Here is a 26,808-nt window from a genome sequence, read left to right on the forward strand (position 1 = left end):
TGGAAGGGTCTTGTTGCCATCCAGTCATCATTATCTTAAGTCTTCTCACAGCTGATGCGTAGATCAACCTTGGCGTTACTACTCTCGAGGCTGGTGGTTATGTCTTGGAGTACGCGCAGGATTCTTTAACCAGCAATGAGTTGGTATCTGCAAAATCCAGGTCTGTCACTGGTGGTGTTACCATGGGATGCCAAAGTCTACCCACCATTATCTGCCTCATGATTAAACTGGTGACCAAGAGGAAAGAATTAGGGAGAGCATGCAGCCGTGATATATTCCTGGGATGCTGTTGAAGGACCCGGTGCTAGTCTTGACACAGCAGATAGAGTCGCAGTATAAGGCTCCATGATTAAGAACAAATCAACAAAAAAGCTTGGGAACTTCTAATGTGGTCATGAAGGTTATTATGTACTAAAACACACTGGTAATTTACTCAGGAATTCTCCCAGTAAGTCACAGTACCTTCTGTGGAAATCACCCCCAAATATACTTCCACGAGTTAATAATTTATGGGAAGTGAATTTCCTTTGGAAACCGCCTGCTCTGCCAGGTCTTTATCAGAATTAATGGGCTGAATCTTCCTAGGGGTGCAATCACCCTATTTCCAATCCGTTCCTTTTTTTTTGCTCTAAGTTGGAGCTCCGTATTCTGGCCCAGACATCTTGACTGGGCCTCTTCAGAAATGTGAAGTATACCTGTTCTCAGAGTCTCTCCTTGTAGTGCAGGAGTGGCAGGAGGAGCTGCTTTATTTTGGTAAGTCCTCATTTACTGTCACTTGAGCAGCTTTGATACATTTAATGTAGCTTTTTGCTGTGATAGTGAATGTGAATGTGGTGAGCAGGTAGTGTTGTGATAGCATGTTACGGGAATATGCAAATGAGCACTTATCCAGGATATAAAGCTTGACATTGTGATGAACTAAACCAAAGAAGATCATGACCAAAATCTACACTGATTGGTGGCAGCAGCTCATCACGAAGGATTCATCTTTACCAGAAAGAAATTCCAGGCGAATGTAGGTCAGGTAACCTTCAGCTCTATTTACTCAAATTCTGCGATTCATCCTGATCCAAGCAAACTCAAAGATGGAGGACACACGCCTACTCTGCAGTGCAAAGTGGACATGTAGAGATGACTCAAATTTTTCAACTTCCTAGTGCCGTACTTACCCAATTTTTCAGTTAAAAAAAGAATTGGGTACTTTAAATTTTTTTTTTTTTTTTAATGTTTTCTTCAAAAAGAAAACATTAAAAAAAAATTAAAAGTACCCAATTCTTTTGTTTTACTATTAAGGGGCAATTTAGCGTGGCCAATCCACCGAGCCTGCACATCTTTGGGTTGTGGGGTGAGACCCAGACACGGCGAGAATGTGCAAACTCCACACAATGACCGGAGGCCGGATCGAACCTGGGTCCTCAGCGTGTGAACAAAACTCTGAGAGAAGAATATCAATGGCAGGAGGTCCATCAGCATGTGTTTGAGTCATTTGAATGTGTATTGTCAGAAGAGATGTGGTCTACAATACTACGACCCAAGAAAATAGATGATCTTAAGAGGTAGATACATCTCAGAAAGGACTAGGAAGGTACAATATGCAAGATGGCAAACCAATTATATTTGGCTCCAAAGGTCTATCGCAAGCACAATCCATTCATTCGAACATAGAGCATCAGGCACTTGCTCTGGTATTCAGTATTGCAAGATTCCACACATTCCTATTCAGTAAATGATTCAAAATGAAAATTGACCACAAACCATTGGGAATAATTATGTGCAAGGCACTTAGGCGTGCACCATCCAGACCGCAACAATTTCTGATTTAAAAAAATAAACTTGTAAGATTGCGACGTCTGTTACAAACTGGGTAGCAAAATGGCTACTTCTGACACACTGAGCCTGTTACCAAATTGAAAAAAACTGTGGATGTTTTGCTAGACCTACGAGTAAAGGGCATAGACATCAAAGTAGAAGATGTACTCGATGTCAATCTGATGAGTTTTGGACAACACAAACACAACCAATTTCAGGAAGAAACAGCAAATGATCCACAACTGAAGGCATTATGTAATTATTGTAGAAGGTTGGCCTGATACGATACGAGAAGTGCCAAACACCATCAGATGTTTTTACTTGACAGTGACACACTAGGTATTTCAAGGAGGCATCATTTTCAAAGGAAAACAGATGCATGCACCTGAAGCTCTTCACCAAGACATATTGTCACAGTTACACCAGGGACATATGGACATATATGCATCTGGCAAGGGAAACTGTGTATTGGCCTTAGATCAACAATTATACCAAGAAAGTAGAAAAGATGTGTGAAACGGGCCAATCACTAACTGTATTAACCTAAAGAATCTCTGCATTCACAAGATTCTATTGCGCCCTTGGTCTAAAATTCCAACAGATTTATTCATTTCCATGGCAATGGCTTTCTCCAATTCACCAATCACTTTTCCAATCATCAGACAATTGAAGGGTACTTCAAGTGCATCTGTTGGAGACACAGAGTGCAATATTCAGTTTGTTCAGTACACCTGAAGGAATCATATTGGACAATGGGCACAATATACTTGCAGACCTTTTAAAGATCTGTGTTAATTGGGACATAAACAGTGTGACAGTCTTGCCACACTATTCCAGATCCAACATTCTTGATGTGTGAATGGTTCGCATATTTAACGCACTGATCATGAAGCTCAGGGAGACAAAACAAGATCCCCATATTGCCATGCTGCACTTAAAGGTAACACACTTAGACATAGGCTTACCACCACCAGTGTAAATCCACCACCAGTGGAAATCATGTTCAGAAGGGCAGGTTACGACAACTTTGCCAAGCCATCACCTTGCTCAGTTCTGCTGAGATACAGGAGAAATTTCTCGAGAAACAAGGAAAAGTGAAGACTGCACACAACAGTCATCCAGGTGCAGATGTCAATTATAGCACTTTAAGGCAATATGCAAATTAGTAAGTGGTGGGTTTATGTCAGTACCTGCTGCACTTGTTCTTTTGAGGGCATAGGTTGGAAAGTGTTGAAGGATTATGAGTTTTTGCAACCAAAAGAGGAAATGCTGGAAAATCTCAGCAGGCCGGGCAGCATCTATAGGGAGAGAAAAGAGCTAACGTTTCGAGTCCAGGTGACCCTTTGTCGATGGTCAGAGCTTTGACAAAGGGTCATCTGGACTGGAAACATTAGCTCTTTTCTCTCCCTACATATGCTGCCAGATCTGCTGAGATTTTCCAGCATTTTCTCTTTGGTTTCAGATTCCAGCATCCGCAGTAATTTGCTTTTATCCATGAGTTTTTGCAATATATTTTGTAGATGGTACACACTGCTGCCACAGTGCGTTAGTAATGGAGGGAGTGAATTCTTACGGTGGTGGTTGGACTGCCAGTCAATCAGGCTGCTTTGTCTTGGATGGTCCAGCTTCTTGTGGTGTTGGAGCTGCATACATCCAAGAAATTGGAAAGTATTCCATCAAACTCCTGACTTGTGTCTTGTTGATGGTGGACAGGCTTTAGGGAGTGAGGAGTTGAGTTACCCATTGTAGAAGTCCCAGGTAAGCCCAAGGATCTTGATAGAGGTGGATTCAGCGATGGAAAGACCATTGAATGTCAAGGGGACATGGTCATCATTTGGCAGGAATGTTACTTACCATTTACCAGCCTAAGCCGGAATGTTATCCAGGTTTTGTTGCATATGGATTTGGATTTCTTCACGAGGAGTCGCGAATAGTGCTGAGCACTGTGCAATCATCAGCAAATATTCCTATTTCTGATCTTGAGTTGGAGGGAAAGTCATTGGTTAAGCAGTTTTGATAGTTAGAACCCAGGACATTACCCTGAGGAACTCGTGCAGCAGTGTCCCAGGACTGAAATGATTGCCTTCCGACAACCACAATCATCTTCCTTTGTGCTAGGTATGATTCTAACCAGTAGAGAGTTTTCCCTTGATTCCCATTGACTTGTGTCGTTAGGCTCCTTGATGCCACACTTTTAATGCTGCCTTTTAAAAAATAAATTTAAGAGTACCCAATTCTTTTTTTTTCAATTAACGGGCAATTTAGCATGGCCAATCCACCTACCCTGCACATCTTTGGGTTGTGGGAGTGAGATCCACATAGACACGGGCAAACTCCACAGGGACAGTGACCCGGGTCGGAATCGAACCCGGGTTCTTGGTGCTGTGAGGCAGTGGTGCTGACCACTGCACCACCGTGCCGCCCTGATGGGCTATTTGTGTAACCATTTCATCATATTAGTTAAGTGTCCACCATTATTCCCGACTGGATGTAGCAGGACTGCAGAGCTTAGATCTGATCTGTTGGTTGTGATATAACATAGCTCTGGCTATTGAATGCTGATACACCGTTTGATGTGAAAAATAGTCCTGTGTTGTAGCTTCATCAGGTTGACAGCTCAGTTTTAGGTGTGCCTGGTGCTGCTCATGGCATATCCTCTGCTTTCTTCATTGAATCAAGGTTAATCCCCTGGTGTGGGCTATGCCAGGTCATGAGGTTACAGATTCTGGTTGAATAAAATTCTGCTGTTAATGGTCCACAGCACTGATTGGATGCTTAGTTTTTGAGTTGCTAGATCTATTCAAAATCCAACCCATTTAGTGCAGTATTAGAATCAGCATAGAATCAAAGCCTACGGTGCAGGAGGCGACAATTCAGCCCATCAAGTCTGCATCGACTATCCAAAGGAGCACCCCACCGAGACCCCTCCCGCCAACCTTTTGAATACTAAGGGGCAATTTACAGTGGCCAATCCACCTAACCTGCACATTTGTGGACTGTGGGAGGAAACCGGAGCACCCGGAGTGAACCGCCACAGACACGGGAGAACGTGTAGACTCTACACAGTCACCAAAGGCTGGAATTGAACCCGGGTCCCTGGCCTGTGAGGCAGCAGTGCTAACCACAGTGCTACCGTTAGTGCCACATACACTTTGGAGGGTGAAGGTGAGACTTCGTCTCCATAGGATTGTGTGGACTCCTACCAAAATGGTCATGGACAGATACAGCTGCAACAGGTAGATTGGTGAGAATCGGATCATGTAGATTTTCCCCTTGTTGGTTCCCTCACCACCTGTCACAGACCCAGTCTAGCTTCCATGTGCTTTAGGACTTGGCTAATATTGAGGCTACCAAGCTACGCTTCCATGTGCTTTAGGACTTGGCTAATATTGAGGCTACCAAGCCACTCTTGGTAATTGACATTGAAGTCCCCACTCAGCCTATATTCTGTGCTGTTTCCACCCTGAGTACTTCCGTTAAGTGGTGTTCAACATGGAGGAGTATTGATTCATTAGCTGCAGGGGGGGTGGTAAGGTGATAATCAGCATGAGTTTTCCCTTCCCATGTTTGGCCTGATGCCACACAATCTCATGGGGTTGAGAGTCAATGTTGACCAACTCCCTGGTAAATTCCCTCCCAACTGTATATCACGGTGCCACCAAATCACGTGGGTTGTCCTGCCAGTGGGACAGAACATACCCAAGGATTGTAATGGTGGAGTCTGACACATTGTCTGTAAGCTATGATTCTGTGAGTGTAAGCTACGATTCTGTGAGTAAGACCATGTCAGGCTGTTAATCTCCCAGACTGTGGAACAACTCTCCAAATTTTGGCACAAGCACCCAGATGTTACTAAGGAGGACATTGCAAGGTCAACAGGCCTGGTTGTACTGTTGTAGTTTCCGGTGCCTGGGTTGATTTAGCTGGTTTCATTCCTTATTGACATTTCTGTAGCAGTTTGATTGAAATGAAAGGCTTGCTAGGCCATTTAAGAGACCACCACATTGATGTGGGACTGGTGTCATATGTAGGCCAGACCAGGCAATGTAAACAGATTTCCTTCCCTAAACGATATAGTGATACAGATGGCTTTTTACGACAATCATGACTGAGACTAGCTTTTAATTTCAGGTATATTAATTGAATTTAAATGCATTTAATTCCAGGTGTGTATTAATCAAAGTTAAATGCTTTTAATTCCAGGTGTATTAATTGAATTTAAATGCCATCACGTGCCATGGTGGGAATAGAACCCGTCCTCGCTGCATTCTGCTGAACCTCTGGATTATTGGCCCAATGACATTACCACTATGCCACCATCTCCGCTAAGGAATCAGTTTAAAATGTATTTATTTCAAAATAGCATTGGTATTCCACACAATAAATGTTTTTTAGCCAAAGGCAAATTAACAACAATATAGTGTAAGTTTGCTATGTTTAAAAACACAATGTGGCTTCAAGAAATTTTATTATTGTAAACTTTGTACCAAAAGTATACACTTGTGCACCAGGATCCATTTCTAGTCAAACATTTGCAATTACAAATCTTCAGAACGGACTATACTATCTGCTGAAAAAATTCATTTCCAGCCACACTTATAGTAAGAATTTAATGCCATACCTTTACATCAGCTTTCAGAGTTCAGACCTTAAAATACTTAATGGAAAACATGCAACATTGAAGTTAAGAGCTTTGAGAATACACATCACCATTTCTCTAACAAGTATTCAAATAGTCTTGATAGTGATAACAGAGTGTACAGAAAATTTGAGCAACATAACTTAAAAAAGGAGCTGACAAATACTTGCTTGACAGTTTGTTACTTCTAAAGTCGGTTGTCTCAGAACATTAATGTTATCTCTACTTCTCAGTGGAATATGCTCTTTTCATCAATGGAGGCGGTGCTTTACTAGTTTCATACATCATTTCCAGAGGTGGGTTACTCAGGCAGCACCAATCAGGAATACGACCTGTCTGGCTATAATATTCTTTGGAGACTGAACGACTACCCAAAATGTCCTGCAGAGCACCAAAAATGGCTCCTAAAAGCAAGTAAATGTAACACTTTTAGTAATAAATAACAACAAACAGAAATATTGCATACTCTCGATCTCACTGCTCTTCCATGATACTTTTCCAACCCCCTAGCACATTTAAGCCCACACTTTTACCCTATATCTGTAACCCAACCTAATCTTTTTTGGATACGAAGGGCAATTTAGAATGGCCAATCCACCTAACCTGCACATCTTTGTACTGTGGGAGGAAACCAGAACACCCGGAGGAAACCCACGCAGACACGGGGAGAACGTGCAGATTCCACAGACAGTGACCCAAGCCTGGAATCGAACCTGGGACCCTGGAGCTGTGAAACAACAGTGATAATCACTGTGCTACCGTGCCGCCTCAATGAGGAAGGACATCTTGTGGTTGCAAGGGCTGTCCCCACTGAATCTCCTCCCGTCGCTTTCAAGACTGCCCCTTCACGGCACCGTGGCACAGTGTGTTATGAGGATCTGGGACATACTATTTTGATGTACCTACTACAGATTCCATAGGAACTTTAAAAAGGCAACTAGTATATAAAGAGAATTTGCAGGATTAAGAAAAACTGGGGTGTGGGACTAAATTGGGCAACTCTTACAAAGAGCTGACACAACCATGATAGGTTAAATAGCCCATCATGATTTTACACAATTTAAAATAATTGAAAGATGAATATATAGATTTGTAATCTTTGCAGTTTGTCACCCTTGGCAAATTTTAAGTTTTCTAATTTACGTACTTCATCTGTACGGAAAGTCTAGGGAATTCAGTTTTAAAATCACATTCCATTTCAGTGCAGAATGAGATAAAACAAAAATCACTGGGCAAATGTTTGCTGCATCAGCACTCCAAAGTCACACCTACTTGCTCGCAAGCTCAGTTCCCAATAGGAACCTTGCTTTACATAACCAATACTGAGTCAAAACATGTTGAGCAAAAAGGGCCACATGCTGGAAATTGAACAGATGTCCTACTGTGCTGCATTTTCACATTGGCCACTTGTCTATTAGTCTTAATCAATTCTCTCTCAATACAATAAAACTGTTCATAAACACACAAGACTTTATAGGTGATACAGAGAATACATTCTTACCTCCTAGCCAAGCCACAGTATTTGGCTTTGCAGGTGGAGTATGAACTTTGAATGTCTTGGCAGCCAACACTTCTTTATATTTTGGTTTCTCCACCAGATACCGAATTTCAGCCATAATTCGATGTAGAAAGCCAGGCAGCATAGCAATTCCACCAATGATCACAAGGTTCTCTGCCAGCTGTTTTCTTGTGTCAATAGGGCACTAGCAAAAATCATTACAAATTACTTTAGTAAACAGAAGCACCATTGCTCGCCTTCCATGTCTCTCAAACAATGCATCATGAGTGATGAGTGATCTATTCAAGTCTGCCAGAATCACTTCTACAAATAGTCAGGTGACTCAGGAAGACTTTCCTTTCAAAACCTTTTTGTCCTCTTGGACATCATTAAACAGTGCCCAGCATGCGGGGTGGACATCACTGGGCTGGGCGGTGAAGTACACGGAGGGGACATCATTAATCTAGAGATCATCACCTTTGAGGTTCTACTTTTTTAAATTCAGCGCTCAGCTACTCATACTCCAAGCAGAACTTCTTTCCTAGCCCTGTCGAAGGAATATACTGGGCCCAATGTTCTGGCAAGTCATATACCTAGGGTGGTCGAGAGGGCTTTAAACTCAATCGTGGGAGAGAGATCAAGTTCGTGAAGATGCGATAATTTGAAGAGCAAAGACAAGATAAGAGAGAAAGGTAGTAATAAGGGAAATGATAATCAGAGTGTGGCACTGATTATGCCACATAGACAAACTTGAGAATGCGCCAGCAAGTAAGACTAGAAGTGGCTAAAATAGTAAAAAGACTAAAGGCTTTGTATCTGAATGCACAGTCTCTGCAACAAAACAGAAATAAATATGTATGATGACAGTCGTAACAGAGTTACGGCTGCAAGATGACAAAGGCTGACACCTGAAAATTCAAGTGTACATATCTCTGAAGGCCAGGAAGCTAGGAAAAGATGGAGGTGTAATTAAAGATGACAATAGTACAATAGAAAGAGATAACTTTAGTTCTAAAGATCAAAATGTAGTATCAGTTTGGATGAAGAAATAGTAAAGGTAGGAAGTCTGCTGAGGGAGTGGTTTATAGGCCCTTAACAGTAACTACATGTAGGATGGTGTATTCAGGGAGAAATAATGGGGATTTGTGAGAAAGGTACAATGATAATTGTGAGTGAAATGAAATTGGCAAAGATAACCTGGAAGGTGAGCTCAAGAGTGGTTTCTGGCCAGTTTCTTAGAGCAGTACATTCTAGACGCAAGCAAAGAGGTGCTATTCTAGATCTAATAATGTACAACATGACACGATTAATTTATTACTTCATAGTAAAACACCCTTAGGTAGCAGTGATCATTAAAAGTGAATTTCATATTCATATTGAAGGAGGGAACAGTGCGTCAAAGACCAGTGTTTTAAACTTAAATAAAGGCCATTCTGAATGTGCGACGCCAGGACTGGCTAAAGTTCATCCCCTACACCTTGAGCTCTTATTTTGTGCAGTAATCTTTGATATGGCATTTTGTCAAATGCTTTATGGAAACCAGATACAGAGCATGGATAGAGGATTAGTTAACTGCAAGGAACAGAGTAGGTATAAATCAGTAATTTTCAGGTTGGCAAAATGTAAGGAGTGGAGTGCCACAGGGATCAGTGCAGGGGCCTCAGCTACTTACAACCTAGATCAATGACTTGGATGATGGGACTGAACATATGTTTTCTAAATTTGCTGATGACTGACACAAAGATAGGTGGGAAAGCAGTTAAATAGCAAGAGATTGCAGAACTTTGAAATACAGAGGGATATCTGGATGCCCTGGTACATGAATCACTACACGTTTGTATACAGATACAGGAAGTGATTAGGAAGACAAATGGAATGTTTTCATTTATTACAAGGGAAATGGAATATAAAAGAAGTGATGTTTTGTTACAGTTGTACAGGGTATCATAGAATCTCTACAGTGCAGAGGAAAGCTATTCGATAAATTGAGTCTGCACTGACCCTTCAAAAGAACACTACCCATGTGCACTCCTCTTATGCCCATAACCTAACCTGCACATCCCTGGACACTAAGGGGCAATTTATCATGGTCAATCCACCTAACCTGCACATCTTTGGACTGTGGGAGGAAACCGGAGCACCCAGAGGAAACCCACGCAGACACGGGGTGAACGTACAAACTCCACACAGACAGTAACCCAAGGCTAGAACTGAACCCAGGTTCCTGGCACTGTGAGGCAACAGTGCTAACCACTGTGCCACCATGCCGTCCCATTTCATGAGACCACATCTACAGTAGTGTACATTTTTGGCCTCCTTATTTAAGAAAGGACAGAATTTCTTTAGAAGCAGTTCAGAGATTGTTTTACTCAACTGATTCCTGGGACTGTGGTGGTGGTGGGGGGATGTTATGTTTATCTTATGAGAAAAGGTTGAACAGGCTGGGCCTCTATTAATAAAGTTTAGAAGACTGAGAGGTGACCTTATTAAAACATACAAGATACTGAGGGATTTGACATGATAGATGCTGAAAGGATATTTCCCCTTGTGGAAGAGACTAGAACTAGGGGATGCAGTCTTAAAAAAAAAAGCAGTCTCCCATTAAAAACAAAGATGGTCTGGAGTCTGTGGAACTCTCTTCTCCAGAGAGCACTGGAGAAAGGGTCACTTAGTATTTTTAAGGCAGAGTTTGATAGATTTTTGACTAACCAAGGGAGACAAAGGGTATCAGGGGTAGGCAGGAAAGTGGAATTGAGGCCACAGTCAGATCAACTACGATCTAATGGAATGGTGGAGCAAGCTCAAAGGGCCAAACGTTCTAATCCAGCTTCAGATTTGTATGTTTGTGTGTTCTTGTTCTCCCCATGCTCCACAAGCAACTGCCTGGCTTCCCCTCACTCAGTACAACTAAGCCTGCAGTAAGTGGAAAAATATCAAACCTCTACCCCGTATCTTGCTGCATTTCCACATATTAATGCTTGCACAAGAAATAACTTACTTTTGTATAGTATTTTTGATGTCGCCAGGGAATCCCGAAGCTCTTAACAGTGATTGCGCTTCAAAAATAATTTGATGTTATTTTGTAGACAAGTTAAGATAATTCTGCAGCAAGATGGTGCCAGAGCGTGGCGACTCTCTGCGAGCTCTCCCTAACAGATCCTCTTTTTACTTATCTTATAATCGTTCTAATCTTTTAAAATTTAATTCTAAGACTAACATTATTGCTAATCTTTCTTTTTTACCTGGTGTTGCCCTATTATGTATTTTCTTTTCATGTACTTAACGATCTGTTGAGCTGCTCGCAGAAAAATACTTTTCACTGTACGTCGGTACAGTTTAGGAATTCATATTGAGTAGGACACTGAAAAAGCTCCCTGCTTCTCTTCAAATACTGTCCTGGAATTATTTTTATCCACTTGAATAGGGCCTTGATCTGAAGAATACTACCTGACAATACAGTATCCCATTAGTACTGTATGAAGCATCAACCTAGATTGTGCGCTCAAGTGAGGCTTTAACTCAACTTAATTAAACAGAGGTATTAAAACTACTACTGGACTACACTACCACTAAAGTTATACGTAAATATACCTGTGCCATGAAGCGATAGCTAAATATGAGTACCATGGTGATAAAACAGTATTTTTGTAAATAAGTTTAGAATACCCAATTATTTTTCCCCAATTGACGGGCAATTTAGCATGATCAATCCACTTAGCCTGCACATCTTTGGGTTGTGGGGATGAGACCCACGCAGACATGGAGAGAATGTGTAAACTCCATACGGACAGTGTCCCGGGGCCGGGATCGAACACGGGTCCTCGGTGCTGTGAGGCAGCAGTGCTAACCACTGCACTACCGTGCCACCCCATAAAACAGTATTTTAATTCTGGGTCACTTTCACACATTCAATGGCAAACTATAATGTTGTATCCAAAGAGAATAACCAGGTTTTTAAAATAATAAATCCATCAAATTTAGCGCAAACCATCTTACCTGTAACAGAGAGTCAAGGATTAAGGTGGCAATTGACTTCTCTTCATTATCTTGTTCAAAGAGAATTTCGATTACAGAATCTCTGTAAATTTGAAAAAATCCCTGAACTGAAATTTCAATTAAATCACTTTGTTGATTAACCGTCACAAACTATCACAATAACTGTCACAAGCAACTAATTTAAAAGTCAATGTACCAACGTAGACCCAGGATACATTATTACTCAACTTAAATGTGAAATCTTGATGACAGGAGTATGTGCGTGGGCAAGACACATTAGTTGGCTGTAAGTTAACAAAGTTCCCAAGTTCACTATGATAGTTTGCTTCAACACACTTATAAAAATTATTAGTCACCTTTAAATAAAATTTGATTGAAACAATTTCTACATTTTGTTGACAAGGTCACCGTACAGCTTTACATCAATCGCTGCAGATAACAGTGGTATTTTTTCCGTGAAATGCAAAGCAAGTTTTCCAGTTTCCTTCAAATCCACATTTAATATGCTGAAACACCAATACTTGATAACTGATGTTAATTATATATCAATTTGGGATTAATTGTGTTCAGTGGTTAGCATTAATTGGGGATTCACCTGTGAACATAGATATAGGAACTGGCTGAAAGTATAGTTGTTGGTTGGAGGTGCACAATATGTAATGTGCATCTCTATAAATAAAAACTTAAATGTAAGAACAGTACGAAGTCTTACAACACCAGGTTAAAGTCCAACAGGTTTGTTTCGATGTCACTAACTTTCGGAGCACTGCTCCTGCCTCAGGTGAGGAAGGAGCAGCACTCCGAAAGCTAGTGACATCGAAACAAACCTGTTGGACTTTAACCTGGTGTTGTAAGACTTCGTACTGTGCTCACCCCAGTCCAACACCAGCATCTCCACATCATAAATGTAAGAAGACTAGGCTCTAGTATTTATCTTTCACCACGTGACTATTTGAGTTCTAGCAACTAATTCTGGTCACTTGTATATTTTCGACCTGACACGGAGTACAGTGAAGAAAATAAGTCTACTGCATTGAGAGATAGAGAAATATTTAGCTTGGAAGAATTTATACTCGTATTCATCTTGTTTCAGTATTTGCTTGCTTACTCTGACTTTTGCACACTTTGGGATGTGAACGATGCTGGTACAGCCAACATTTGTTCCTTATCTCTAACTGTCCTCGAGAACGAGGTACCTTCTCAAACCACTGTAGTCCATGTGGTATTCGTACACACACAGTGCTTTTTTGCCAATGTAATGGCTAGATATAACTGAGTGGCTAGCTAGGCCATTTCAGAGAGCAGTTAAGGGTCACACTGTTATGGATCTGGATCATACGTAGGCCAGGCAATACAAGGACAGGAGATTTCCTCCCCTGATTCATTGTCTGCAAACCTCTCTACCCTATCCTGGCTTATTATATTGAAACTAAATGCAGCAGTCCCATCATCACCATCATCCAAGAAAAGATTATCTAATTCAGCACAAACCATGGAATAAATCCAAGATTTCCCCATTCTTCATGGCTCAGCGGCACACCGGACATTTTTTTAAATGCACAAAACCAGTCAGGGAACAAGATTTACCCATTTTTTATTTCCCCATTGCAGCTGATTTACTTTTTTCCATTGGTTACTTATGTCCATTTTCCACTAATCTGCCTTGTCTATATTCTTCACAAGCGGATACGGATGGTTTCTCAACTGAAAACCTTCCACTAAATGCCAATAGAAGGGTTTCTAAGTGGATGTATCAGTCAGAAGGTAGAAAATGCATGACAACTGCCTGATTGTCCCCTCTGTTTTTCCTTTGTTGCCTCCAAATTACACAACGGTTGAAACCAAGCCCACACTAAGTGGGGAAGCTGCAGTTAACAACTTCATTTACTATTTTGTTATGGGCCAGGTTTTAGAAAACTGTTTGTTGAATTTAGCTAAGATGAGCACAAGAGCCTTCCTTTCAGGTGTTATTCAACAGACCGCTTAGGCACTTTTAATCAAAAAACAAGCTTTAACGAATTTGTTAACATTTGTATAAACACACAGTAAGAATTTTTATCAACTGCAAACATAAAGACCCCACACAGCTACAGTAATCTATGTATAACCCTTAATGAATTCCCCCTTAACTGTTCCAATTCAATAACAAAATCCAAGTGAAACCAGAAACACATTTTCAAAGGCGTGGCCCAGCACACAGCATTGTTACTGGTATGAGACTTGTCATTGATACGCTGTTCCCCTTTTCAAACAGCAGGTTTGAATTCTTTCCAGAAAGCAATTATCTCTTTTAAGTTACCAAGCAGTCTGGAAACAGCTTTTAAAATGTAGAGACACTTCTTTCAACCTGTGCAGTTCAAAACCAGTCCAACCTCAAAGCGAAAGTAAAACTCAGAGCCACAGCTCAGCTCCACCCACACAATGACATCAGTGAAGCCATGTGAGAAGACAAAAACCTTTCTTAAAGGGACATTCACATGACAACTTCAACATAATATGCCATTCTTTTTAGCACAACTCAGTTATGATGCAGTTTAATTTATACTGTTTATACAAGTGATCCAACCTGATTGATCCGTTGATATGCAAGATCCTCTCGCCATCTAGAGGGTATGCCACATCTGGAGGTTTTTGAGGGCGCTATAAATAAATATTAAATATTAAATTACTATGCACCTCTGACTTTGCAACTTGATTAAGTCAATTTGATTCACCAGTAATTAATGCTGACCTCAGATTTTCCATCAATGTTAAACTTGGCAGCTTGAATTTTCAGTCCCCGCTGAAGATCACTCACAAAGCAAGTCCGAACTGAAAAGCACAATTTAAAAAAGGAAGCTTAAATTCTTCTAAAAATCACAACTACACAGGTTTCAATCAGATGAATGCTTATTCAACACAGTTTAATATTGGTAACTTTTCTCATGCTTCATCCTAATTTTCACTAGGCATTTCACTTCCATGTACCTTATGCATGTCCAGATTTCTTATCAATGTGCTGTCAAGTTATTTCAGTTTGAAAGAAAATGGAAAGCTTGTTGGTCCTGGTAGCAAGATTCTGAACAGATATAAACTGCACATACTCTTTGAAAATAATTCAGATTAAACCAGTCAAAGGTTACACCAGAAACCTTGCTGTTTCAGATAACCAATCTGAAAAATTATATTTCAACATTTTCTGTATTTATTCTAGAATTACAACATTTGTACTTTATTTGATAGGCAAATGCATTTGCTACATAAATCATCATTAACAAGAAAGAATCATGCAAGATAGTTCTTACCTTTGATATCCTCCAGAGTTTCTTCTGGAAGTGAGCCTGTTTAAACAAATTGAGAATGTTAAGAGCACAGACCACACAATATTACATTATAAAAATGTAAATACCAAAAGTAAATTATCTAATTAACTTGCTACTAGATGGACTTCCGATGATGGTCATGTAAAGACAAGATGCATAAAAAGTGGCTCCAGGCAAGGTCTTGGTATTTGATCCCTTTTACCCGTTTTTTTTTTTGGGGGGGGGGGGGGGGCGTGTTTTGCTGCCCAAACCCAGTGAGTTGAGTAGGTGAACTATCTCCAGACGGGGGTATGTCGAAATAGTCGACAAAAAGAAGCTCAATATTAAAAAGGCTTGGGGGGGGGGGGGGGGGGGAAGCCCGTCGAAAGAAGGTGAAAGAGGGAAGATGGCCATCGCACCCATTACATTATACACGTTGGCAGTGGTAATGGCACAGGAGCTTCAGACGTTCAGCAAACAAACGGACAGGCAGTTCGAGTGGCAGGGCCAGAAATTTAAGGAATCTTTTAAAGCCACTATTGAAGAGGTTTTGGGCCCGATCTGTGAACAGTTGGTGTGAACTTTGAATGTGGTGAAGGCACAAGATGAGCCGCTAAAAGGGGTGGAGGAGGCCTTGCTGAGGCATGAGGATCGGTTTGCCTGGATGGAGGTAGAGTTGCTGCAGATGGCGGAAGGCAATTAAGGCCCGAGACCTAAAGTGGAGGACCTTGAGAGTAGGTCACGAGTCACGGTGGTTAATCTCAGGTTGGTGGGGCTGCCAGAAGGAAAGGAGGATCCGAAGCCAGCCCAGTATTTCTCCAAAATGTTTTCTCGGCTGGTGGGAGGGGATGAAGTGTTCCCACCTCTGGAATTGGACAGAGCACATCGGGCACTCAGGCAAAAGACAAGACCAAATGAGCCATTAGAATCATCACTTGTTGACAAGCTGGAGTAAGTGGAGGCCTTCATCCGAAAGTAGTAGTTGGGACCACTGCGAAGAGGACTATTTTGGACTCTGTATAAAGGGAGAGGTGGTGTTTGCATGATGTAAGCTATGTTGCTGTTTTTAATCACTTTAATTTTTGCTCTTTTGGGGGAAGGAATTGGTTGTAAAAGGGGATTGGTATGTGTTTCTTTGCTTTTTTTCTCTTGGAGGAAAGAGAGGTTTGCTGATCTTGTTGGGATTTGGGTACGGGTCGGGGGGGGGGGGGGGGGGAGAGCAGGGGAGTATTGGCTGTTTGAGGGTATATGTTATATGGATCCTGTTTGGGAGCAATTTTGCTGGTGATGGGCAGAAGGGAGGCTAGCAAATGGGAGTGAAGAGGGGGGGTGGGAGGGAAGAGAGAGAGAGTGCGACTTGTTGGGCCAGGTTGGGAGGGAGGCAAGGTCGAGCTATAGTTTTGTGTTTGTGGGGTTGTGTGTGTGTGTGTGGGGGGGGGGGGGGGGGGGGGGGGGGGGAGAGAGAGAGAGGATGATGATGTGGCACCAGGCAGTCTGTGGGCCTGGAGCCTGGAAGATGAACAGAGTGACCAGGGGCTTTTCTTTGTCTCACCTGGTGGGTGGGGCTGGTGACCATCTTAGATGGGCCTGGGACCCAGGGTAGGGATATTGCACTCCAGTGCAAATGGCTGACTTGAGGGGGAGGCCCATTAAAAAGAGCTGGGGGCCGATGTGGTGTTCCTACAGGAAACTCACCTGCCGGTCTGGGATCAGGTCAGGTTGTGGAAAGCCTGGGTGAGTCAGACTTTTCACTCAGGGTTTGCCAGTGGGGCACTGGGGGGATGGCGATTCTGATTAGCAGGAGGGTTCGTTTTCAGGCAGTTGTGGTGGTGGCCCGGTAATGTGATAGTCACAGTACATTGATCGGGGGGGGGGGGGCAGTGCCGAATTGGGACGTCAAGTTTAGGGGACGCTTGTTGACTTGGCGGGCGGGGGGAATTCAATTGCACTTTGGATGCAAAGTTGGATCTCTCCAGGCCCAATCACTGGTCCCTTCGGGGCTGGTGAAGGTGTTAACAGCATTTATAGAAGAGACAAGAGGGGCCAATCCATGGTTTATGCACCAGGGGGAAAAGGAGTTTTCATTTTTATCGCCGGTACACAAATTGTATTCATGTATCGTTATTTTTGTTGTGGTTAGGACCTTGCTACCTGGGGTGAAAGTGCAGAGTACTCAGCGGTGCTCATTTCAGCCGCATCTGGTGGACTTAATGTTGGAGGGAGGCCAAGCTCAGCACGCGGGTTGGAGGCTGGATGTGGGTCTATTATCAGATCTCGGATTCTATACGAAGATTTTGGGGGCCATAAAGAACTACCTTGAATGGAATGGTCTCTCTGTCTACAGTGTGGGAGGCATTAAAGGCAGTGATTAGGGGGGGGGGGGGGGGGGGGGGGGGGCATCTCGTACAAGTAGTATATGGATAGGGAGAACAGGTGGGACTGTCCAGGAGATTGTGGATAAAATTCTGGGTGTGGACAGGGAGCATGCGAGTGACTCAATGCCAGAGTATTGACATGCGGGAAGCTGCAAATGCAGTTTGACTTACTGTCCAAGGTCAGGTGGTGCTACAGCTGCGGCGCTTAAAGGGGATGGTGTACAAAGAACAAAGAAATGTACAGCACAGGAACAGGCCCTTCGGCCCTCCAAGCCCGTGCCGACCATGCTACCCGACTAAACTACAATCTTCTACACTTCCTGGGTCCATATCCCTCTATTCCAATCCTATTCATGTATTTGTCAAGATGCCCCTTAAATGTCACTATCGTCCCTGCTTCCACCACCTCCTCCGGTAGCGAGTTCCAGGCACCCACTACCCTCTGCGTAAAAAGCTTGCCTCGTACATCTACTCTAAACCTTGCCCCTCTCACCTTAAACCTATGCCCCCTAGTAATTGATCCCTCTACCCTGGGGAAAAGCCTCTGACTATGCCCCTCATAATTTTGTAGACCTCTATCAGGTCGCCCCTCAACCTCCGTTGTTCCAGTGAGAACAAACCGAGTTTATTCAACCGCTCCTCATAGCTAATGCCCTCCATACCAGGCAACATTCTGGTAAATCTCTTCTGCACCCTCTCTAAAGCCTCCACATCCTTCTGGTAGTGTGGCGACCAGAATTGAACACTATACTCCAAGTGTGGCCTAACTAAGGTTCTATACAGCTGCAACATGACTTGCCAATTCTTATACTCAATGCCCCGGCCAATGAAGGCAAGCATGCCGTATGCCTTCTTGACTACCTTCTCCACCTGTGTTGCCCCTTTCAGTGACCTGTGGACCTGTACACCTAGATCTCTCTGACTTTCAATACTCTTGAGGGTTCTACAAGTATGGGGAAAAGGCTAGCCGACTGTTCGCACATCAGCTAAGGAAGCAAGAGGTTGCCAGGGAGATTGTGCAGGTGCGGCGATCTGGAGGTGGATTGGTCTCTACCCCAAAGAAAATTATTAAGATGTTTAGTTCCTTTTATGAAGGGCCTTACAGGTCAGAGTCGTTAAGAGGATGAGCAGGAGATGGATGGTTGAGTTTTTGGAGGGCATGGAGTTTCCTCAGGTGGGGGACAGGTCCGGGAAACATTGGAGGCGCCATTGGGGTTGGAGGAGATCCGCAGAGGTCTGGGCAAGATGCAGGTTGGGAAGGCATCGAGGCCTGATGGGTTCCTGGGAGAATTTTACAAGACGTTCACAGACCAACTGGCCCCATTGAGCTGGGGATGTTTAATGACTCAGTGACGCGGGGTTTCCTTCTAGAGCCGTTGAGGTAGGCTTCCATCTCCCTTCTTCTGAAGGACAAGGACCCCACAGAGTGTGCATCATACCACCCAATCTCTCTGCTCAACATGGATGCAAAACATTTGGCTAAAATATTAGTGTTGAGGTTGGAGCCCTGCCTCCCAGAGGTGGTGGGTGGGAGAGGGGGAAGAGAGCAGATAAAGTTTGTGAGGGGCAGAAAACTGAAAACTGTCATCGAATGTGAGATGGTTATTTATAGTTCTTTCTCCGATGGTGGGACCAGAACTGGAGGCTATTGTGTCTCTGGACCCCGAAAAGGCGTTTCATAGGGCCTAATGGAGTTACTTGTTCTCGGTTTGGGATTGGTCCTGCTACTATATGAAGGGCTGGTGGCTAGTGTTTGAACACAACATGAATTTGGGGTCATTCAGGCTATACAGGGGGACGAGGCAGGGATGCCCCATGTCCCCTCTGTTGTTCACGTTGGCAATCGAACCATTGGTGATTGCATTGAAGGCCTCGGAAAAGTGGCGAGAAATTGGGAGGGGTGGAGTAGAGCACAGGGGAAATAATGGGAATATTGCAGTGGTTCCGTTCCTTTTCAGGATATAAACCATATGTTGGGAAGAGTGAATATTTTGTGGTTAGCCCTCAGAGGGGAGGTGCTGGGTTAGGGAGATTGCCATTCTGTCTGATGGGGACCAATTTTCGTTATTTGGGGGTTCAGGTTGCCTGGGATTGGATGTGACTTCGCAAACTGAATTTTACAAGTTTGGCGAGCAGGGTTACAGCGAACTTGCAGAGGTGGGACAGCCTTCCACTGTCGCTGGCAGGCCAAGTTCAATCTATTAAGATGAACATTTTGCCACAATTTGCGTTCTTATTTCAATGCCTCCCAGCTTTTCTGCCGAAGTCGTTTTTTGGGGGAAAATGGAGCGGCTCATAACAGGCTTCATTTGACGGGGAGAGGTCCTGCAGAGGGAAAGGCTGGTGGGTGGGTTGGCACTGCCTAATTTATTGTACTATTACTGGGCGGCCTATTACAGGGTTGGGGATCAGGAGGTTAGTTGGGTACAGAAGGAGTCGGAGGTATGTAGAGGGACAGGTCTGGATGCCCTGGTGACAGCATCCCTGCCATTTCTGCCAGTAAAATATTCTATGAATCTGGTAGTGGTCTCCATGCTGAAAAATGGCAGCAACTCCGTCAGCATTTTAAGCCCTAATCTACAGGAACTACTTGTTTGGGCCGGCGAAATTGGATGTTACACGGGTGGAAAGACAAGGGGCTGGAGAGTGTGAGGGAATTGTTTTCGGAAGGGCGGTTTGTGAGCTGGGGGAGTTGAAGAAAAAAGCAGGGGTTGGGGGACTGGACAGGTTCCAATATTACCAGGGGCAGGACTTTGTTCGGTGGGCATTTCCAACTTTCCCCGGAGGCACCACCGTCTACCTTGCTGGAAAGGATACTCTTGTATGCAAAGTCTGGGATGTATGGTTGGATCATGTGGGAAGAGCAGCTTTTAGTGGATGAGGTGAAGGCCAGGTGGGAGAAGGAGCTGGGACACATTTTGGAGGAGGTATGGAATGAGTCCCTTCATAGGGACATCTTGCACGAGGTTGAGCTTGATACAGCTAACGGTGGTGCTTAGGGCCAGGTTGAGTCGAGGATAAGTATGAGCAGTGCTTGAGAAGGCCTGCTCACCATACACACATGTTCTGGTCCTGTCCCAAGCTGGTGGGCTTTTGGGGTCCCTTTTCCGCACTATATCGGGAATCTGAATATTGTCTTAGAGCCCTGTCTGTTAGTTGCTGTATTAGGGGTGTCGGACCAACTGGAAATGAGGACGGGGGTGGAGGCGAATGGCCCTGCAACGGATACTGCTGAGCTGGAGGCAGGCGACCCCACCCAGTACCAAAGCATGGCTCGGTGATTTGTTGGAATTGTTGTACCTTGAGACAGTCAAGTTCACAATGAAGGGGTCGATTGATGGGTTCTATCATGAATGGTAGACGTTTGTTTTGTACTTTAAAGATCTGGTCACTGTTAGTTATTTTTTTTTTCTTTATCTTCTTTTTAAAAAATAAATTTAGAGTACCCAATTCATTTTTTCCAATTAAGGGGCAATTTAGGGTGGCCAATCCACCTACCCTGCACATCTTTTGGGATGTGGGGGCGAAACCCACGCAAACATGGGGAGAATGTGCAAACTCCACACAGACAGTGACCCAGAGCCGGGATCGAACCTGGGACCTCGGCGCCGTGAGGCAGCAATGCTAACCACTGAGCCACCGTGTTGCCCCCACTGTTAGTTGTTAGTGGGGGGGTTGTTCTGGGTGGCATTTCTGTTTTTGGGCTTCCTGTTACAGTTGTTGCTTGTATTTTTTCTGATATCTGTGCTGGTACTGTTGCGTTTTGTAAATTATTTGATATGAAACTTTAAACATTTCAATAAAAATACTGTTTTAAAAACTTTCTACTGGATACTTCTAAAAATCTAATACATTCAAATTATTTGTTAAATGAACATTTTTACTATTTCAGGTTTCAACCAATGTGCATAAATAACTAGAACTTCAGCACAAAGGGTATTTCTTTGGATGTAAAGTATTTTGAAACCAGATAGAGCTGTCTAGAAATGTATTGCTTCGGTTTTTATAAAAATAGAGAAATTATTGATGGGAGTGCCACGAAATATCTGTACACATGCAATATATTAAAACATTGGTATGTCAATCCTTACTCATCACAGATGCCAAGCCTTCTCCAGTCTTAGTCCCTGTGTCCACACTGCATTCTTCTAATAACCGTGACTGTAACTCCCTTCAGTAATAAAAACATGTTGGATTTTTTCCACTTCAATCTTTAAGTAGGTCAAATATTAAAATATCAATAGATGTGCAGAAGTTACATATTTTAAATCCTTACATGTGGATGGACTTTCCTCCCAGTGGAAGTGCTTCCCAAGCACTCAAGATAGGAATTCCTTCATAAATCTGATAAAGCTAAGGTTAAATTTCAAATAGGCAAAAAGCTATATAACACCTCCATACATTTTCTCGATTGCTTTGCATACCATTGTGGTTTCCCCTTTAAGGAACATTTTACCATCAACTTCCTGGACAGAAACAGCCACCTGGCTCATCAAGACTATTGCTCTCCCCTCCTACCTCACCCAAAATCCAACTAGTCCATAGGACTTCCATGCTTTCTCTCCGCTATTGAACCAATATAATGCACTGGGAACAAAGGAGGAAGAAAAACAGGATTTAAAAAAAAATGTATTTTAATTCTTACAAATAAATCACAGGCCTCATGTTTAGACAAATTCTAGTTTCCCTGAGCATTACTATAAGAGAAATATTTTCACTGTAGCTTTGAAGCAAATACGGTACCTAACTATTTACATTATAAAACTCAAGTGTATAAATGGTTTACTTCGACTGACCGTCTTCTCATCATCTTCTCCTGTCCCTTTATCTCTCATTTGTATAGATTTTGTTATAGATCTACATAATTTAGCCTAAAACTATTCTAATTGTTTTCCTCCAAAAATACTTTACTTTCTTTTAATTTTCTACAAAACAGTTGAAACAGCATACGTTTCAGTCATTCAAAAGCCAAAGGAATAAGATATTAATGCTACAAATGCAATCAAGTCAACTGTTGCCACATTAAACTCATTTCAACAGGAATGAACAACAGTCAAGGGCAGCACGGTAGTATTGTGGATAGCACAATTGCTTCACAGCTCCAGGGTCCCAGGTTCGATTCCGGCTTGGATCACTGTCTGTGCGGAGTTTGCACATCCTCCCAGTGTGTGCGTGGGTTTCCTCCGGGTGCTCCGGTTTCCTCCCACAGTCCAAAGATGTGCAGGTTAGGTGGATTGGCCATGATAAATTGCCCTTAGTGTTGGGTGGGGTTACTGGGTTATGGGGATAAGTGGAGGTGTGACCTTGGGTAGGGTGCTCTTTCCAAGAGCTGGTGCAGATTCGATGGGCCGAATGGCCTCCTTCGGCACTGTAAAGTCTATGATAATCTATGAAACAAACAATTTTGGTTGTGGTCAGCAGAGCCTAAAAGCACGGAATGTGAATAAACGCATCCACAGCATGCCCTCATTGGAGGGCCTTCTTTGTGAAACCTTATCATAAATCCATCAAATTCAGTCACCAAGTTTGTGTTTTGAAATAATTTTCTACAACTGAGCTACTACTTATTACCAATATTTCCGCCACATGCTATATTGATGACGGTTAAAACCTAGACAAGTTGTTTTTAGTAACCCGCACGTATTCATTCTTTATAAAATAAAAACACATTTTCAAAAGGATACAGGTAATGCTAGTGCTTCTGTATATCCACAATCTAATACCACAGCAGAATTGATACCGAGAGTCAGAAGAGACATGAGATGGCTTGGAGCAAAGAGCACTGAAGGAACCTACAAATATATAAAGTGAAGAAATCTTACAACTTATTGTTTGACTTCACCCAATTGGTTCATTTGTGCAATTAATGATGCTTAAATTCTCAAATTGAACAGTATACAAGCTTAGCGATGAAAAGTCTTAATTTCTATGTATGATTGGGATGATTCATGAATTTTGATATATGTTGTTGAGAAAGTCCTAAAGTTGGCATTTTTAAGTGCCAAATATTGGGGGTATAGCTTTAAGAAAGAACACGCATGTTCTTTAGAGTGACCTGAAGTTACAGCTAGATAAATTTGGGTTCCAGCAAGTCTGACTTAACACTAAAAAGAAGCCAGCGCTATAATACTGATTGGCCAGGAAGGTGGCCTAAGGACTAGATATTCCAGGGCTCCCAGTCAAACATACCAGTTATAGTTTAGCAGTTAGAAGGGTTGCCAAGGTTGCAAAGCTAATTGGTCAGGAGAATGGTTTAAGGACTAGATGTTCCAAGGACTTCTGGTTAGAAATAAAAATTAAGGTTAGATTATTATGTGGATGCTAGTAGTGTTCTTCCCATTGGTCAAGAGTTGCAAATATGGGTTGGAAGTAATTAGTTGTTTTGATCCAGGTGCACATACCCAGGCCAAATGTTGCAAAGCTACCTGCAAAAAGGGTATAGAAAATGGGATACGTCACAGAAGTCTTTAAACTTGTCAAGGGCTAGGATTTGTCACAGGACATTTGCTTTGGCAGCATTTGAAAGAAGAGTTAGGAGTAGGGCATTTGCTAGGAAATAAGGATATTGCTAGTCGATGGATGTGTCACAGGCTGAGGGATTTCCGTAAGAACCCAGCATTAGAGATCAGTGATAGATAGGATTGCCAGGGCGAAAGCCTGGTAGGTGCCTTGAGTGTGAATATGAAATGTATAACCACTTAGTTTCTGAGGAATTGTTCAATCAATTAAAGTTTAGCTTAGGAAAATTTGTAGCAAAGCACAATCGCCATTTTGGGAAAGCCACAGTCTTTGTTAGAAAGGTGTTTCCACCAGAGAGAGAGAGCGAGAACTCTCAGAAAGGCAGCTTTTTGTAGCTTCAGCAGTTGAGGTGGGTTGGAAGCTGTGGGTGGACACATTAGAGTTGAAGTCTTAAATCTGCAAAGGGACGCATGCAAGAGTTATGTCTATAACAGTTAAGTTGGCTAAGCTAAAATCTCAAAGAACATTGTGAGTTAAGAGACCAGGTTCAAGGAACCAAAAAGGGAGACTCCAGAAGTCTCTGGATCCATGGGAAGGATAAACCAACATACGTTGAACCTTTGTACCGTGCCATGCCTTGACTAATGAAATATAAAGTATTAATCTTTATTTTCCAATAAACTTTGTTAGTTTACATTCTAAATCAATAATTATCGTTTAATGCCATATGGTTATTTCATGTCAAGGATTTTCTTACTCTGTGGAATCGCAGAGTCCAAATCCCTTCATTATTTCCAATTTGAAATGATCTACCAGGTCTTTAATTACTGTGGAAAATCCAAATGTAATACTTCAAATATCTATTTCCCAACAGTTCATACTTGTAGATTCACCAGGAGATAATTCCTGCATCAACCAATTTTCTTTCCTCTTATGTCCCATTCCATCCACAAATAGAGCAGGTCATTATGGTGTGGTACTCCATCTAGTGGTATGGCAAAGAATTAACAAACCTGGTCTGGTTCTGCAATTAAAAATATCGCAGACATTTCTCAGATTGTTCAATGAAACAATAGAATGTACGATGGGTACCATTCTGATAAATTTAATTTACTCCTGTGTGACCCACTATGCACATAGTCTTCTCCAATCGAGAAGGTAGGTAGTCTGTTCTGTTTTCTTCCAATGCTACTAAAATCGTGCCAGTAAGAAGTACACAAGAGCAGCCTAAAAGCAAATTACTGTGGATGCTGGAATCTGAAACCAAGATTTTGCAGCATTCGCTCTTTGGTCACAAGAGCAGCCTGTTTGATGAAAATAGGTCATTTGCACATCAGCTGCTTTTCACATCTGTTCAGGCAAATTATAAAATCCACAAACTATCAAACCCCTTCAGAAATAAAAAAGCCAGTAATAATAATAATAATAGATTTATATGGGCAGTCACTGAGCTAACATATAAACTAATTTCCAATTAGATTACACTTGGTTTGTTAATCTAGCGTATTTATTCTCTGCTGTATAATGCATTGAGTTACATTGCTTCCTACCTCAAAGTGTTTAAAGAACACTCTAGTAAGCGTTTCTCTGAAGTGTGATGGGCATAGAATAGATTCAATAATGACAACTCGACGATCCCTTGGGTTTACCAGTAAATGTCTGTATAGGGTGAAAAACAAACAAAGTTAAGCCAACTAGAACTGCTTGTAAATTTTGACAGAGAAATTAATCAACAAACAGAAAATAGTCAACTAGAAGTTACTTAAGACTTATCAGCATGTAATTTATAATTAAGGATCAATCACGTTCTGCTCAGAACTTTAATGAAAATTGTATTTTATAAATCTTATATTTTTCCCCTCCAGAGAAAATAGTAGTATGATTGTAGCTGAACTATGGAGACTGAATTAAAGTTTGTACCCACTGTTTCCCAAACAGCAAACTCTTGTAACTCATTAAAAAAAGTGGGGACGAATTTTTGGCTGGACTCTCCTGTAACTTCAGTGCAAATTCCAGAGAAACAGAACAACGGGCCTTTTGCATAATTTCTCTGTGGTGTTTCTGCTAAAGTCAATGGTATTATGGGAGGAGATCAGCAACTCCCATCCCAACTCAGAAATGTTACCCTGATTTTTATTAAAAGATAAAATATGCTCTAGCAGCCAGATCAAGAGTAGCATTGTGTAGGGATTTGGAACAAGTCTGCTCTAATTGGTATGGGAATGTAAATATATTTTAAAAAAACAAGTAAGTGAAAAATTGAATCCAGGTTCCATTGTGTTCGGAATATCATCTTCCTTTGCATGTAGAATGGCATTAAAATATTGAATTACAGTATTAAAAATATTAAAATTCACTCTACCTGAAGTACAACATGTGAATAAATTCCTTCAAATACCCATAAAGCTCTTCAGTGTTGATGTTAAATTGTACTACTTTAACAGTCTGAAAAGAAAAAGCAAAAGCATCTTACTGGCATTCTAGATGTTCATCTGGAGATTTACAATTTACAACCATTGTCCTGTGTATCTACAGTGGCAACTGATACGTTCATTGTTATTATTGCTGCTAATATAGCTGCAAAGCTTTCCTTCTTGGCTCGCTGTTAGTCACGTGCAAAAAAAAATGCAAACGGACACAACTATTCTAATAAAAGCAAAATTACTGGCAATGCTGGATTCTCAAGCCAAAAGAGAAAATGCTGGAAAATCTCAGCAGGTCTGGCATCAACTGTAGGGAGAGAAAGGAGCT

The 26,808-nt window shown here is 42.1% G+C and overlaps 2 protein-coding genes across 5 annotated transcripts in view; one reads left to right on the forward strand and one right to left on the reverse strand.

The window, feature by feature from the left end:
- Positions 1–6,217, forward strand: part of LOC140399896 (uncharacterized) — a 141,843-nt gene extending 135,626 nt beyond the window's left edge. For all 4 annotated transcript variants that reach the window (XR_011937920.1, XM_072489384.1, XM_072489403.1 and 1 more), the window contains one exon: positions 6,013–6,217. Coding sequence is in view for 3 of the 4 variants with exons in the window: in XM_072489384.1 (XP_072345485.1) it covers positions 6,013–6,025 (13 nt within the window). In the remaining variant the exon portion in view is untranslated. The remainder of the gene's footprint in view (positions 1–6,012) is intronic.
- Positions 6,218–6,260: 43 nt separating this feature from the next.
- Positions 6,261–26,808, reverse strand: part of actr10 (actin related protein 10) — a 60,336-nt gene continuing 39,788 nt past the window's right edge. The window contains exons 3-13 of the mRNA XM_072489414.1: positions 26,420–26,502; positions 25,608–25,716; positions 23,283–23,390; positions 21,875–21,942; positions 21,690–21,769; positions 15,227–15,262; positions 14,674–14,753; positions 14,509–14,582; positions 11,943–12,024; positions 7,950–8,151; positions 6,261–6,852 (exon numbers count right to left, since the gene is read on the reverse strand). Of these exons, the coding sequence (XP_072345515.1) occupies positions 6,671–6,852; positions 7,950–8,151; positions 11,943–12,024; positions 14,509–14,582; positions 14,674–14,753; positions 15,227–15,262; positions 21,690–21,769; positions 21,875–21,942; positions 23,283–23,390; positions 25,608–25,716; positions 26,420–26,502 (1,104 nt within the window). The 3' untranslated portion in view covers positions 6,261–6,670. The remainder of the gene's footprint in view (positions 6,853–7,949; positions 8,152–11,942; positions 12,025–14,508; positions 14,583–14,673; positions 14,754–15,226; positions 15,263–21,689; positions 21,770–21,874; positions 21,943–23,282; positions 23,391–25,607; positions 25,717–26,419; positions 26,503–26,808) is intronic.

This window comes from Scyliorhinus torazame, chromosome 2, assembly GCF_047496885.1.
Source record: "Scyliorhinus torazame isolate Kashiwa2021f chromosome 2, sScyTor2.1, whole genome shotgun sequence".
In the NCBI taxonomy this organism is placed as follows: domain Eukaryota; kingdom Metazoa; phylum Chordata; class Chondrichthyes; order Carcharhiniformes; family Scyliorhinidae; genus Scyliorhinus; species Scyliorhinus torazame.